The 13,976-nt window shown below is 51.1% G+C and overlaps 2 protein-coding genes across 7 annotated transcripts in view; one reads left to right on the top strand and one right to left on the bottom strand.

Annotated features, from left to right (window-relative positions):
* The window catches only part of DNAI1 (dynein axonemal intermediate chain 1), a 58,919-nt gene extending 53,858 nt beyond the window's left edge, over positions 1-5,061 (bottom strand). Inside the window, exon 1 of the mRNA XM_058566139.1 lies at positions 5,029-5,061. Within this exon, the coding sequence (XP_058422122.1) occupies positions 5,029-5,061 (33 nt within the window). The remainder of the gene's footprint in view (positions 1-5,028) is intronic.
* Positions 4,982-13,976, top strand: part of FAM219A (family with sequence similarity 219 member A) — a 50,823-nt gene continuing 41,828 nt past the window's right edge. For 4 of the 6 annotated variants that reach the window (XM_058565994.1, XM_058565993.1, XM_058565991.1 and 1 more), the window contains exon 1: positions 4,982-5,173. In XM_058565994.1, coding sequence (XP_058421977.1) covers positions 5,114-5,173 — 60 coding nt within the window. In that variant the 5' untranslated portion in view covers positions 4,982-5,113. The remainder of the gene's footprint in view (positions 5,174-13,976) is intronic. The other 2 variants (XM_058565995.1, XM_058565992.1) reach the window with 1 other exon arrangement.

Below are 13,976 nucleotides of genomic sequence, written 5' to 3'. Positions count from 1 at the left end.
TCACTGAAAAGTTCTGAGTGAGGGATGACAAAATCAGATTGACAGTTTGAAAAGATCACTTGATGCAGCGTAGAGAATGGATAGGAAGGGGCATGAGTAGATGAGGGGAAAACCAGTTACAAGGCTTTTATAGCACTCTGAAAGTGAAAGATGACTGTTGGCTGGGCTAGGCGGGTGGCAGTGGTTTGATTCGAGAAAAAAGTGGTTTGATTTGAGAGATAATTAGGAGGTAAAGGGGCAAAGGATCATATCCACGGCTTGAGGAAAATAAGAGGTGTAAGGATGACACTGAGGAGAAGGGTCACAAAAGTGAGCATATCTTACTTTGGACATAGAGAAACATGTCAATTTCCTTTAGCTTCTGCTCCCCTCCTCCTATCCTTTCTTCCCAGGCCCAGTCGCCAGGCTCAAAATCTCTGAATCATCAGACTCTCTTCCTGGCTATGCACCACTTGCCCCTACCCTAGTCACCCCACACCAAGATCAATATTTCTAAAAGTATTGTCCCAGAGGGGCCTCTGGACAGACCACAAAATGATCCGAAAACACAAGTCTTTTCTTTGGCTCGTACAGGCAAATGATGTAAAATCCCAGACTTTGATTTTTTTTTTTATAGTAACCAACTGAGTTATAAAGGAATACTAAAATTTGTTAGTCATAAACTAAAATTAGCTTTTAACTGGAGTTCACAGAAGACTCTAATTCAGTTCTCTACTAAGAAGTCTGGCTGCCAGGCAATGTTTGGCAAAGCTGCAAGGCTCCTCCTGCATATATACACGTGCAGCCAGTTGGAATTCTCGCAATTTTCAGGAAGGACGGTTTGTTATTAGGGCGTTACCAGTGATGTTTTGAGCTGGTCATGGTTTATGGTGCCTGACATTCATGCATTTTAATTACAAATTATGACTCATGGAGCTCCATCATGATCAGTTTAATATGCCATGGGTTATTTGATTAACCCTGTGGGGTAGGGCGATACGCCTCTCTGACCTTATTTCCCGTCACTTTCCCCATCCCTTCCTTGCTGATCCAGAACATGTGTAGCAGCAGCTCCCATCTCAGGGACTTTACACTTGCTATGCCCTCTGTCTGGAATGCTTCCCCTCCAGATATCACATAGTCAACTCTTTCATTTCCCTCAGGTCTTTCTCAAATGCCACCTCTGCGAGGCCTTCCCTGACTACCCTATTTAAATCACAATCTTCTGGTTCCCTGACTGTCATAGTCCACTGCCCGGCTTTATTTTTCTCTTTGACAGCTATCAACATCTGATAATCTATATATTTTACTCATTTGTTTATTGACAATTTACCTCCAACTAAAAGATGAGCTCCTGAGAGCAGGGGTTTATGTTTTGTTTGTTGCTATATCACCAATACATGGCCCATAGTAGGTGCTCAATAAATAATTGTTGAATGAGAATGAATATTTACATCATCAGAATTTTTGACCTCTTAATGTCCAACACCCAGCTCCTAAGGCTGGGTACGTGTATTTCACATTTGCATCACTCACAGCCCTACTGCCAAAGCAGATACAGACATGAACCCGGAAAACATGCTTCTACAGAGACATCTCCCCATTATCACTCCCCACTAGTCTCCCCATCCCAGGGTCACCTCTTCCTACCCTTCAAACACACTCAGATCAAAATCTCCAAAGAACAGCTCAAGGCATTCAGAATTCATATTCAACTCATTTTCTCAAAATTTAATATATTCCAGGCATTGTGCTAGGTTCAGGGGAATCAACAATGAATGAGACAGACATGATCCTTGCCATCCCAGAGTTTACAGTCTAGTGGGGATATCATCCTATCGCACCTCCAGGAAGGGGACTTAACTCTCTTGTAGGAGAATATGACAGCCAAGCTGAGACCTGCTGTATGAACAGGAGATGAAGGAGAGCTTTGGGGCAGGGTGGCATGGAACAGGCGGCAGCAGATAGAAAAGACTGTACCAGGCAGGCAGAGGAAATAGCAGTTTCAAAGGCCTGGAGGAGAAAGAGAGTGTACATGTCATTTTCCAGGAAGTGAGGGCAGTTGAGTGTGCTGTGACTGTGGAATCTTCACAGAGCAATGGTCAGACCTGCAGTAGGGTGGGTAGCAAAGGCTAGACCTTGCAAGGTCTTGGAGGCCATACAAAGCAACTTGGACATTTGAGACTTTATCCTGAGAGCAAAAGGGAGCCACTGAAAGGTCTGATGAGTGGAGTGACATGAACAATGGAGTTTAAACTCTTCTCTGTCTCCTAACAAACCCAACCCTGACCTGCCCTCCCTGCCGCAGGCATCCAAGTTGTAGCTGCCTCTTCCCTAAAGCTTTTCTGCTGCTTGAAACTGCGTATCTCTCTCTCTCAGCCCCAGGAATCCCATCCTCCCTTATCTGTGTATGCCTGTGTTCTGTCTCCCGCAATAGACTGAGTTCCCCAAGGACAGGAACAACTTCTCAAACCTCTCTAGGTCGTCCCACACCCAGCTCACCACTGACCCAGAGTGGGCTTCACTGAGACAAGAGAGTGATGAATACAACCTAGCACAACCCAGCCTTTTCTCACACCCCACACACCAATATTTACACTGTACTAAAACAACCGTTCCCTCCATGAGGTAGGGCTGAAGTGTGCAGGGCCAGCTGACCCAGGTTTCTCTGCTTCCCGTCTGCTGTCATCTCTCTCTGCTCTCAGTGTAATTAGCCTCCAATGTCTCCCCTAATGGGCTGGAGAAACGGATCCCCAAGCTTGTTCAAACTGCAAGTGCCAGAAAAGACAAAACTAATTTGTAGTGACAGAAAACACACCAGTGGTTACCTGGGGCTAGGGCCTGGGGAGAACTGACTGGGACGAGGCACAAGGGAAATTTTGGGGGTGAGAAAGTGTCCTGTATCTTGATTGTGGTTCACAAGTGTATAAATTTGTCAAAACTTGTCAACATGTACAACAAAAATGGTCCATTTCCCAGGGCCGGCCCCGTGGCATAGCGGTTAAGTGCGGGCGCTCCGCTGCTGGCGGCCCGGGTTCGGCTCCCGGGCGTGCACCAATGCACCACTTGTCAGGCCATGCTGTGGTGGCGTCCCATATAAAGTGGAGGAAGATGGGCACAGATGCTAGCCCAGGGCCAGTCTTCCTCAGCAAAAAGAGGAGGATTGGCATGGATGTTAGCTTAGGGCTGATCTTCCTCACAAAAAAAAAAGGTCCATTTCATTGTATGTAAAGCAGATCTCAGTAATGCTGAATTTAAAATAAACTGCACGTAAATAAAGAATCAGTAGGCCCAAGCACAGTACCTGAGCTTCAAAAACACAGTTCAACGCTGACATAAAACTAAGGCATGGCCATACGGGAATAGCGGCCTCCCCATGGTGACAGAGATCTAAGAAAGATGGGTCCACCTGCCAAGGAAGGCCAGGGGAGAGAAGCAAAGGACCAAAGGCTGATCCGGAGCAGGCCAGACCAAAATATGTAAAGTCAAGCAGCATGGACACAGATTTGCACTCCACACCTCAACCTCAAAATACCTAGGCCTGAGTGAGGGAAATTTAGAATAAATAAATATAAATCCTGCCTCACAGAGCCAGAAACTGCATATTAGTCCCAGGGTGATAATTCATAGAGGGTCTGGAAAAAGTGATTTGTGAAGGACCGAGTGGCTTCACCACAGAGGGCTTCTTGAGAAGCTGGGCCTTGCCTCACCTTCCAGGGTGATGCTGGTAGGAAAGCAGAACTCTGTGCTGGGTGGGTCAGGGGTTTCCTGTGAGAAGGAATGACATCTGGCCAGGTGGCAACAAGGACACATGTTCACATGGCTGAATGAGTCACAGGAGTGGACCAGGGGCTCACAGGGAAGAGAGACATATGCGGCTCCAAAAATAATGGGGGGCCAGTGTTTGGGGTGTGCACTGTGTGAAGGGGGGTCAGGAATGGGAAACAGATCTCTCTCCTCTTCCTCTTATCTGACCCTCTCTCCTCCCAAGTTTCCCAGCACAGAAAATCCAAACCAAACTCCTGCACATAATGTCTTTGAGACAAGAATGTGAGGGCAAGGAGGAAGGGTGGGGGTAAAGGAGGACAGGCTGGTCAGGGTGGGTCTGCGGACCGAGTGGAGTGAGGAAGAGGAGTGTGCAGAGTGTGGGAGAGGAGGCTAGGATCAGTGGTAGAGAGTAGGACAGGGTCAGAAGTGAGTGGGAACACAGGCCAGGGGTCACAGAGAGAGGTTAGGGGTCAACAGGGAAAGGAAGATGAAGGATCAGTAGGAGAGGTGTGATCAGTGGTCACTGGCGGCGAAGGTCAGAGGTCATCGGGATAGGGCAGGTCGGGTTGTGTGTTACCTGCCTACGAGGCGGCTGTTTTGGGGGCATCTTCGAAGAAGCAGGAAGCACCTCAACACTTGGAGCGCCTACAAAACGCTCCCTCGCCTAAGGACAAGAAGTTTATCCGTCCCCTGGATCACGCACAGGAAATCCGGATTCTTTTTCACTTCAATTTCCAGTCGCAGGGGTTCTTTGGGGACAGCCGTCGTTGTGGGTCCCCGCGCCCTTGCAGGATGGAATCGGCTCCACCCTGACGCGGTTACCCAGCAACCAACCGGCAGCCAAGGCGCAGGCGCCTCTAACGCCTCCCCCCGGCCCGAGGGGGAGGCGGGGCTGGGCGCGCGGGGACCGCCCGCTCCGCTAAGCCCCGCCCCTCAGGGGGTAACGGGACCCGCGGCCGCGCCTTCGGAACCCCTGAATGTGGGCGGGGCGGGTCGCCCAGGCTCCGCCTCCTCATGAATAATGCAGCATCCAGGCGGTGTCCCGGACCCGGAAGTGGAGTTGCCGAGTCACCGCAGTGGCTGAGCTGCTGACAGGAGGCGGCGGCGGAGGAGGAGGCGAGGCAAGACCTGCGGCTCCGCCGGGCCACAGCCGCGGTAGCGCTAGGCAAGCCCACGGAGCCACGCCGGCCTCAGCCGCCAGCGAACCTCCCGCCCCGCGCCCCCTCCACCGTCTGCCCGCCCGCCCGACGCGTCCGGGGCGGCCTAGTCTGCACCACCCACCGGCTCCTGGGGCCGCCGCCCCGCGCGGTCCATCGGCGTCCCTGGCCGCGCCCGCCCCGGGCCCGCTCGCCCGCTCGCCGGCACCATGATGGAGGAGATCGACCGGTTCCAGGTGCCCACCGCGCACTCGGAGATGCAGCCGCTGGTGAGGGGGCGGGCGGCGGGCAGGCCAAGGCCGGGAGGGGGCGCTGCCTGAGGGGGAGGGAGGGAATCAGGCCTTGGGCACTGTGCGGAGGCGCGCCTTCGGATGGGGCAAAGAGAGCCAGGAAAACGCATCACCGGGAGAGGGGGACTTGCAGGACGAGAAAACCGTGGGAGAATACGCGGGGTGACAGCAAAGCGGCCTGTAAGGGCGGAGGGCACCGTCAGCGGATGGAGGCCAAGCGGGCTACGAGGAGCGCCCTCGGACGGAACCGAGCGGGCCACAATGGTGCACACCGCTAGTGGAGGCCCCTAGCTGGGAAAGGAAGGGAACTGTCATGAGGCACCGCGGGCGGCAGGCCCCGGGGGCTGGGGTGAGAGGTGGGGAGGCGTTTAACTGTAGAGGCCTGTGATGCTCAGGGCGGGGGAGGGGGCCAGGGAGCAGTCAGGCTAAGAGAGACTGGGAATAGGCTTGGAAAGGAGGAGGGGCCTGCCCGCCAGTGCGCTGGGTATGGGTGGGAACGCGGATCCGGGGCCAAGGGCCGGTGGGGGCAGAGGGTCGGTGCAGGGCCCTGGAATTCCATTCTTCTCCGGAGGACAGCGCAGGCAGTCTAGGCTGCGGGGAGGAGAGAGCGCGGCGGCGAGATGGAGAATCAGGGTCGCGGATGAGAGAGCCTGGGAACCGACAGGAGAGGGGGCGGGGCCGCGCTGGAGCCGCCCGTGCCCACCCGTTCGGGCGAGCCCCCAGCATCCTAGGCCTACGTGCTCGCAGTCCTTGCTGGGCGCCGATCCTGCCGCCTGTCCGCGGTCCCGGAGTCAGGGAGGAATGATGTCATCGCTGCCGGCGCGGAGGGGATGGAAGGGGGAGGGCGACGCGAGCGCACGGAGGCCAGGCCTAGGGGAGATCAGGCCCGCTGGCCACCACTCCGGGTGGCTACCTGACTGGTCTCTCCGCCCCGCAGCGAGGTGAGAGACGCCAAGGCCTAGCCAGCTGGTATAGGGAGAGGGGCAAGGGAAGGAGTGCCCCGGCTCTGTTCGCTTTTCCTTCTCATTTCCCCTTGGGGCCTGAGGAAGAGCTGGAAGGAGGCAGGGTGGGCCACGAACCTGAAGGTGTGGATGCCCTATTCTCTGAGGTCTGCTGGAGAGGAGCAGAGCTCTCCAAGTTCTGAAGAGCTGGAGCTCCCTGAGCCTCCTCTGTCTGTGTTAGGTGAAGAGGTAAGGAACAGGTCCTACCCTTGGGCCCCCAGGCCCCTGGCTAACAGATGTGCTTTGTGGCTTCCTGAGCAAGTAAGCTGCCTACTACAGCAGCCAAGACAGACCTTGGCAGGGACCCATGACCGACTCTAAGCCACACCTTTTGGGGGATGGTAGAGAGAATTCTTAGAGGGTACCTAGCAGGAGATAAGTAGCTTTTTCCTAGAACTTAGACAGTTCTAGAAGCCAAAACAGAGAAGCTTTACAAAAGTGTACAATATTAAACTGGGGAGAGAGATGGTGCTGGACTTTTTTCCTAGTCTGATGCCATCACTGGATTATTTGGGAGCCAGATAATCCTGGTGAGAAGCCTGTCCTGTAAGGGCCGGCCCCGTGGCTTAGCGGTTAAGTGCACGTGCTCCACTGCTGGCGGCCTGGGTTCAGATCCCAGACAAGCACCAACGCACCAACGCACCGCTTCTCCAGCCATGCTGAGGCCGTGTCCCACATACAGCAACTAGAAGGATGCGCAGCTATGACATACAACTATCTACTGGGGCTTTGGGGAAAAAAAATAAATAAATAAATAAATAAAATCATTTAAAAAAAAAAGAAGAAGTCTGTCCTGTAAACTTGAAGAACTTTGGACTGGATTAAGAGAACTTTCCTTTCTAGATTATCTTTCCAGCCAACCTGGCTTGTCAAACTGGATTGACCTCCCAGTTCTAAGCATCTAATTAAGAACCAAAAGGGAACGTGGATAAAGGATGAGGAGGAGGAGGTCCAAGTGAGTCAGGAGAAGAAAGCAATGAGTTGGTTCTTGCCTCCCATCTGGGGTTCCTAAGAAGGGAGGCAATAGCTGTCAAGGGAAAGGGAGGAAGGAATGGGGTCACCAGGCTCTCTCAGTTGTCCTTGGTGCCTCTGTTATTGCCTGAAGTACTCAAGGATGGTTTGAGTGAGCAGTGGCCCCAGAAGACTGCTGAGCGGCTTCTGGTCTGTGTGGCTCTGAAGTAGAAGTGCTGATGGCAAGGAGGCACTTAGAAAAGTTGTGGCTGCCTTCAGACCCTTTCTTTGAAGGCTAAAGGAGCCCTCCTCTGCAAGAGGATCCTTCATTGAGGTTGAATGAGAGCCTTATGGAAGTAACAATACAGTCATCCTTCATTTGGGGGTCATAGACATTGCCCTGCAGGTCTCTGCCTCTTGACCCTTGTTCCCAGGCTGAAGTCTAGAGGATCCCCAGAACTCTTTAAATGCTCTGTGTATTATTGAAATCAGCAGAATCTTGTGTGGAGCTTCCCCAAGAGCCTTCATTTCAGGGCATAAGGAATGAATATGGCATACTGCAGAAGAAAAGGGCAAAGGGGGTCTTTAGGGGTGTTTGAGTAGACCATAAAAACTAGGGTCTTAGGCTTGGACTCATCTGTGACCTATTTCAATTTTTTCCATTATTTACTGAGACCTCTAGGAAGTCTCTCCTCTTCTCTGGACTGTTTTCCCACTTATGAAATGAAGACAAACTATCTCTTTAAAGTTTAAACAATAGCCCCTCACTCTCTCTTCCAAAGAATATTATAGAGACCTGATATCATTGATCCATCAGATTTTTTTTTCCCTAAAGCCCCAGTAGATAGTTGTATGTCATAGTTGCACATCCTTCTAGTTGCTGTATGTGGGACGCGGCCTCAGCATGGCTGGAGAAGCAGTGCATCGGTGCGCGCCCGGGATCCAAACCCCGGCCGCCAGTAGCAGAGCACGCGCACTTAACCACTAAGCCACGGGGCCGGCCCTGATCCATCAGATTTATTCACCAGATATTTACTGAGCATCTGCTCTGTTCCAGATACTATACTAGGTGTTGGGGACACAGTGGTTAGCAACACAGACACCAATAATAGCCCAGCCCTCCTGGAGCTCACAGTTCAGCAGAAGTTTATTGTTCTTGCTGACTCCCTCTGTGTGAGCCCCTCCGAGGGCAGCGTGGAGGCTGTCTCCTTAAGCCCTAAGGGAAACAAGGCAATGCTGATATCAGATCATTGTCCCTTTCTGGACCAAGCTGTACTGATGGAGGCTGTCACATGGCTCCATCATCAAATAACCCTCCCCCACCCATAGGCATGGGAAGAATCCCGAGGCCATTCCTTACCTGGAAAGATGAGCTCTAGGGGGAGAGCATCTTTATTTTTTTATTATTTACTTGAAAGAGAAACTCAAGCTTGAAAAGAAGGCCTAGGGGAGTAGCAGGAGCTGGGAGAGAAGGCACAGCCAGCAGATCTGGGTGTTTCCAAGGTGCTAATTTAAGCATTAGTTCTCAGCTAGTGGGAGGAAGAGGAAGAAGTCCCTGCCCTGTTGTTGCTGCTGCTGTTGCCACAGCTGCATGGAGCCTCCTGTCTGGGGTGGGAGTTTGCCTGAAGGGAGTGGCCTCCCTCCTTTCCCCATCACACCAATTATTTAATTGGCCTGGCTGCATCTCAGCAGCTGAACCAGGCTTGGGCCCATCCCTGAGAGCTCCCCAGTGTCTCTTCCTGTCTCCTTAGGAAAGGAATGAGAGCTCCTCTTGGAGACCTAGTCCCTGGCCTCCACTCCTGCTGTGGCAATCTAGACAATCCTGAGTGTTTCTAAAGACAGATTTTCCCAAAGAAACTGCCAGGGATAGGCACACCTTGTGTGTCAGTTCTGTGTCCAAGCCATACATCTCACTGACCTAGGGAAGCTCCCAGCTGTCCAAGGCTCTCTGCTGAGCAATTGGGTTGAATTTGGGCTATTGTTTGTGTGAGCAGCGGGAGAGGCTCTCTGGCCCTATTGTCTGTCTGCTGGGCTGGCTGGTGCAGCCTCACAGTCTTATGTCTTCTCTTCGGCTGCAATTGCGGATGAAGAGATTTGTTGCAAAAAAACAAATGGAGCTTTTAAGCACTTAATTGTGCCAGGCAACACCCTGCCTCTTATGTTGTCAGAGATCAAAGAGACAAATATGGCACCAGATGGGGTCTCTGTAAGCTTGAGAGAAATGCTAGTCTGGCATCCCTGAAACCCAGGTTATCTATTAACTCATTTGTTTAGTTCATGAGCATATGCTCAGTCCAAGGTACTTTAAGGATAGAGACAAGTGAGATCTCTCCAGTGGGTGGCCAGGAGAAGCATGGGTGCAAACAGCTACAGGAAGATTTTAGATACGTATCAGGAAAGAGTGGAGATCAATGGCAGGTGTTCCTGAGAAAGAGTGACACCTCCCTTGGGAGAAGACGAGGAATGCTGACATTCTGACCCTTTGACCATGTGAGCTTGGAAAAGAGTTTCAGATTCCTTCTTCCTCCTGACACTCAGGGATGGGAATGGTGAGGACATTAACCCAGTGAGTGGGCCACAGCATCTGAAAGTGGCAGAGAGAACATTGTAAAGATAGCAAGAAGCCACTATGGAATATTGACCTACATGTATTCTGTGGTCTGGGAGCCTTAAGTTGCCTCCTTGTAGTCAGAAGACTTTTCATTATAAGGGTGGATTCTCCGAGTGGGTCATGTGGCTCATGATCCAGTAGTATTTCTCAGTTTCCAGCAAGAGGCACACCCTTCTGTCTGTTCCTGTATTGCAAAGTGAAGATCATCGGGTTTTCTCAGGCCTCCAGCTCCTCCATTACTACTCATCTCCTCAGTTAACAAACACTCAGAACTAACTTTCTGCTAGATGTCTTGCTGGGCTCGATAACACAGAACCTTGCTCCAGGGATATGCACAGTCAAGACTAAGGCACTAAAGGGTAATGGGCACTGCAAGAAGTAAGAACCAGGTCCTGCAGGGCCAAAGGAAGACAGGAAGGGCTCTCATCAAGTGGTCAGGGAAGGCTTCACAGAGGAGACACTATGAACTGAATCTTAGAAGAGGACTAGAAGCTTGGCAGACTGATAAGATGAGGAGAGGGCAAGAGTTCCAGGCAAAAGTCGTGGAGGAAGAAACGAAAGGGTGCATTTGAATGAATGAGGGTTGTAATTACGGGAATAACATGATCAAATTTGAGTTTAGGACTATCACTCCAGTAGTGGATGAGAGACTGGAGAAGGTGAGATTGGAGACTGGAAAACTAATATGGAGGTGGGTGCAATAATAATCCAGGCAAGAGATGGTGAAGGCCTGCACTAAAGCAGAAAGAGAGGAGGGGCATATATGCAGATATTAATCAAGTGGAAGTGGCAGGATGTGCTACCTGTCTGGAGGTGGAGTGGAGAGGTAGGGAGTCAAGGATGACTACCAGGTTTCTGGCCTGGATTCTGGATGGCAAGAGGCACCATCACTACCCCAGGAAATTCAGAGGCCTGTGTGCCTTCTGGCTTCAGGGACTACTTATATGGGAGAAGGCTGCTGTTTTCCTTTGCTGTGCTGCTGAACCTCCATTCTTGGGGTCATGGGGCACCCAGGAGTCGTGGAAAACCAAAGAGCAGGGTGACATTGGCCCCACAGGCTCAAAAAGGACACCGAGAAATGTGCTCACCTGCCAGTGAATACTTTCCCCTGCAACCTGCTTTGATGAATGCGAGCGGATTGGCAGCAGCAAGGAGCCACAGTGGGTTGTTGTTGGGGGTTTTTTTTCCAGCAGCACTTTGATGAAGGAAAAATAAAATCCTTCGTTGGCTGAGAGAGTGTTTTATGTTGCAGTTTCTGGCCTGGCCTTTTAGCATCATTCTAGCCCAACCTATGGTTTTCTGACTGATTGGCTGAGCTGGGCCCTTTCACTGATTTCTTCTAGAATGGATCTGTGATTTACTGCCTCACCTGCAAGAGTCAGAATGGAAAAGGACACATACCTCCCTTCTCTGAGACCAGCCTGGAAAGCTGCACTTGGGGAAGAAGCAGCGCCCAGGCTGCTGTCTTCCAGGCAAGGTGTGCCAAGGGAGCAGGCTTCTGGGGTGAGACCACTCAGAGAGGTCTTGGCTTCTTAAAGGCCCAAGCCACGGTAGCTGGGAGTCAGGCTGAGTAATTTCCAGCCCTCAGCCACCAGCTGCCCTTGACCGACCATAGCCCAGAGTGAACAGAAATGGAAAACAGAGCCTTCTTCACTGGAACTTGGTTAGCCTCAGGGACCCTCACCCCTCCTTGAAAGGGCAGATGGAGCCTTGTGTCTGGAAAGGGGACATGGGAGACTCAGCTTCCTGGCTTAGCTGCTTCATGCCTCCCAGCAGACCTTGGGAGAACTGGGGGCAGGAAGGGAAGAATCTGGCTAACAGCAGATACCCAGAGGTGCTGGAAGGAAGCCAGAGGCGTGGCTCAGCAGGCTCTCACGTCATTGTTTCCTAAGGAGACTGGTAGGAATCTGGCCATCTGGGTGGGAGAAAGGAAGGAAGGAAGGAGGCAGAGCTGGGACTAGCTCTGGATCTGGCTCTACTCTGGAGTTCAGAAAGTAGCCCATGACCCAAAGGCCTCCCTGTGGGGCAACCAGGGAACTCTGGGCTGTAGGGAGGGACTCTGGAGTGGGGAATTCATCTAGGAAGGAGGCCCAGGGGATCTGGCCTGGGGGATGGGTAGACAGGGACCAGTAAGGAGTTCCCCCTAGACTTTACTTTCTTAGGAGCCAGTTCAAGCAAACATGTACTCGCATTTGCTGTTGCTGTTGTTATTCAGAGACGTCAAATTGAGGATCAGATGGTTGTGTTTCTTGAGGGTCAATTTTAAGTTTCTGTGGTGATGATGATGTGAGTGTGTGCACAAGTAAGAGGGACTAACAGCATGAAGTGTGCTTTCTGAGTGACCATTCTAGCCCTGAAGGGTGCACATATGACAACAGGCCACGCCCTGGCAGAAAAGAGCCCAGCTACTGTGGTCCCTGGCCTGGTTTTGCCTGTTTTTGCCACCAGACTCTTGCCTGTCATAACCAGCGTCCGCCCCATCTTATCTTTCTAGAACAATACCTGAAGGAGTACTTTAAGGTTTATTAAATTAATTGCACCCAAACCATAGAATGAGAACCATATATATTTTACTGTGTAGCTAACTTAAATATAATTATGTACAAGCTATAAATGATTTATACTTCCCACATTAATTTACAATTTTATCCTTTTTTTTTTTTAAAGATTTTATTTCTTTATTCCCCCCCGCCCCCAAAGCCCCAGTAGATAGTTGTATGTCATAGCTGCACATCCTTCTAGTTGCTGTATGTGGGATGCGGCCTCAGCATGGCCCGAGAAGCGGTGCGTCGGTGCGCGCCCGGGATCCGAACCCGGGCCACCAGCAGCGGAGCGCGCGCACTTAACCGCTAAGCCACGGGGCCAGCCCACAATTTTATCCTTATAAAGGAATTGGTGAAGCCCTCAGCCAAGCATGCTTAGACCAGCATTTCCTATAGTATATTCTTAGGAATATTGGTCCTTTGAGATACTCTATGGGGGGAGAAAAAAGGATCTATAGATTCCTTGGGGAAACACTACCCACTCTATCACATCAGTGGTATTAGCATTGAGAAGTCCTGCAGTAAAGAAACCTTCCAGCCTTGTTTAACCCAGTGTTTCCCAAGCTTGAGTAACTATGGAACCTTTTTCATGTTACATCTATCAACGTCTCACAGAACCAATGTGTTTCATGGAATGCTCTTTGGGAAACTCTGGCTTGGAAGTGAGTCTTTCTCTGATCCAGTCTGGTTTATACTCTTCCCAGTGCTTTGGAGCCTCTTTTATAACCCACACCGTTTTCCCCCATGCTGGCTCCGGTGGGATGTTGCTGCTCTGTGTCGGGTTCTGAACTTGTTACCCTGTTAGGAAGTTCTTAGCAAACTTTGGTCAGGTGCAGAAGTGAATACTAAGTTTTTCTCATGACATTGCTAAGGGGGTTTTACTTCCCTTCCAGTCCCTCTACTAAATACTGGTTTGGTGAAACCAGCATTTTCACCGTTAACTTTTTTTTGACCGCTTCATTGAGATGTAATCCATAGACTTTACTTTTAGTCCTAGTGTGGCTGCCGCATGGCTCAGTTCTCTTTCTTCTTTTCACCTGTGGGCTGGGCTCTGCCCCTTTGTGTTCTGCTGGGCAGGAGAGAATATAAAGATTATAGTCCAAATCTCTCATCTGGAAGAATCCCATCTCAATTGGGATTTAAGCTGAAAAACTGATTTCCTGATTAGGGTGCCTCAGTACTTCCTCTGCAGTACCATTAAATGTCCCCACTGGTCACAGCAGCTCAAGGGGCATTCCTGTGTAATCATTTTACACCCCCGACTCCCTGGGCTACATAAAGGAGGGGTGATAAACAGGTTTCACTCCTTATGCTAGTGCCCGTTGATCAGCAGTGGCTGCCTGGAACGTGTGTTAAGGTGACTTCTGAGGCAGAGTCCTGGTTCAGTGAGAAAGAGTGACATGGTTGATTTTCCACATCTGCCATGGTCTTCAGCAGGGGAAACATCAGTTCTACTGCTCTTCTTGCCATCCCGGCAGCCTGAATCCTCTAGTTATCCTAGGCAAAGAACACAGGAAAGGCAGACTCTTGGAGATGTCAACCAGCTCAGCAATCTGTTTCACCGAGACTGTTTAAGAGATGAAGGGAGAGGGCCTGCCCCGTGGCTTAGCGGTTAAGTGCGTGCACTCCGCTGCTGGGGGCCCGGGTTCGGATCCCGGGCGCGCACCGACGCACCG

Source organism: Diceros bicornis, chromosome 22 (genome assembly GCF_020826845.1).
Source record: "Diceros bicornis minor isolate mBicDic1 chromosome 22, mDicBic1.mat.cur, whole genome shotgun sequence".
In the NCBI taxonomy this organism is placed as follows: Eukaryota; Metazoa; Chordata; class Mammalia; order Perissodactyla; family Rhinocerotidae; genus Diceros; species Diceros bicornis.
Note: the sequence above shows the minus strand (reverse complement) of the source record. Positions and strands in the feature narration are given on the sequence as shown.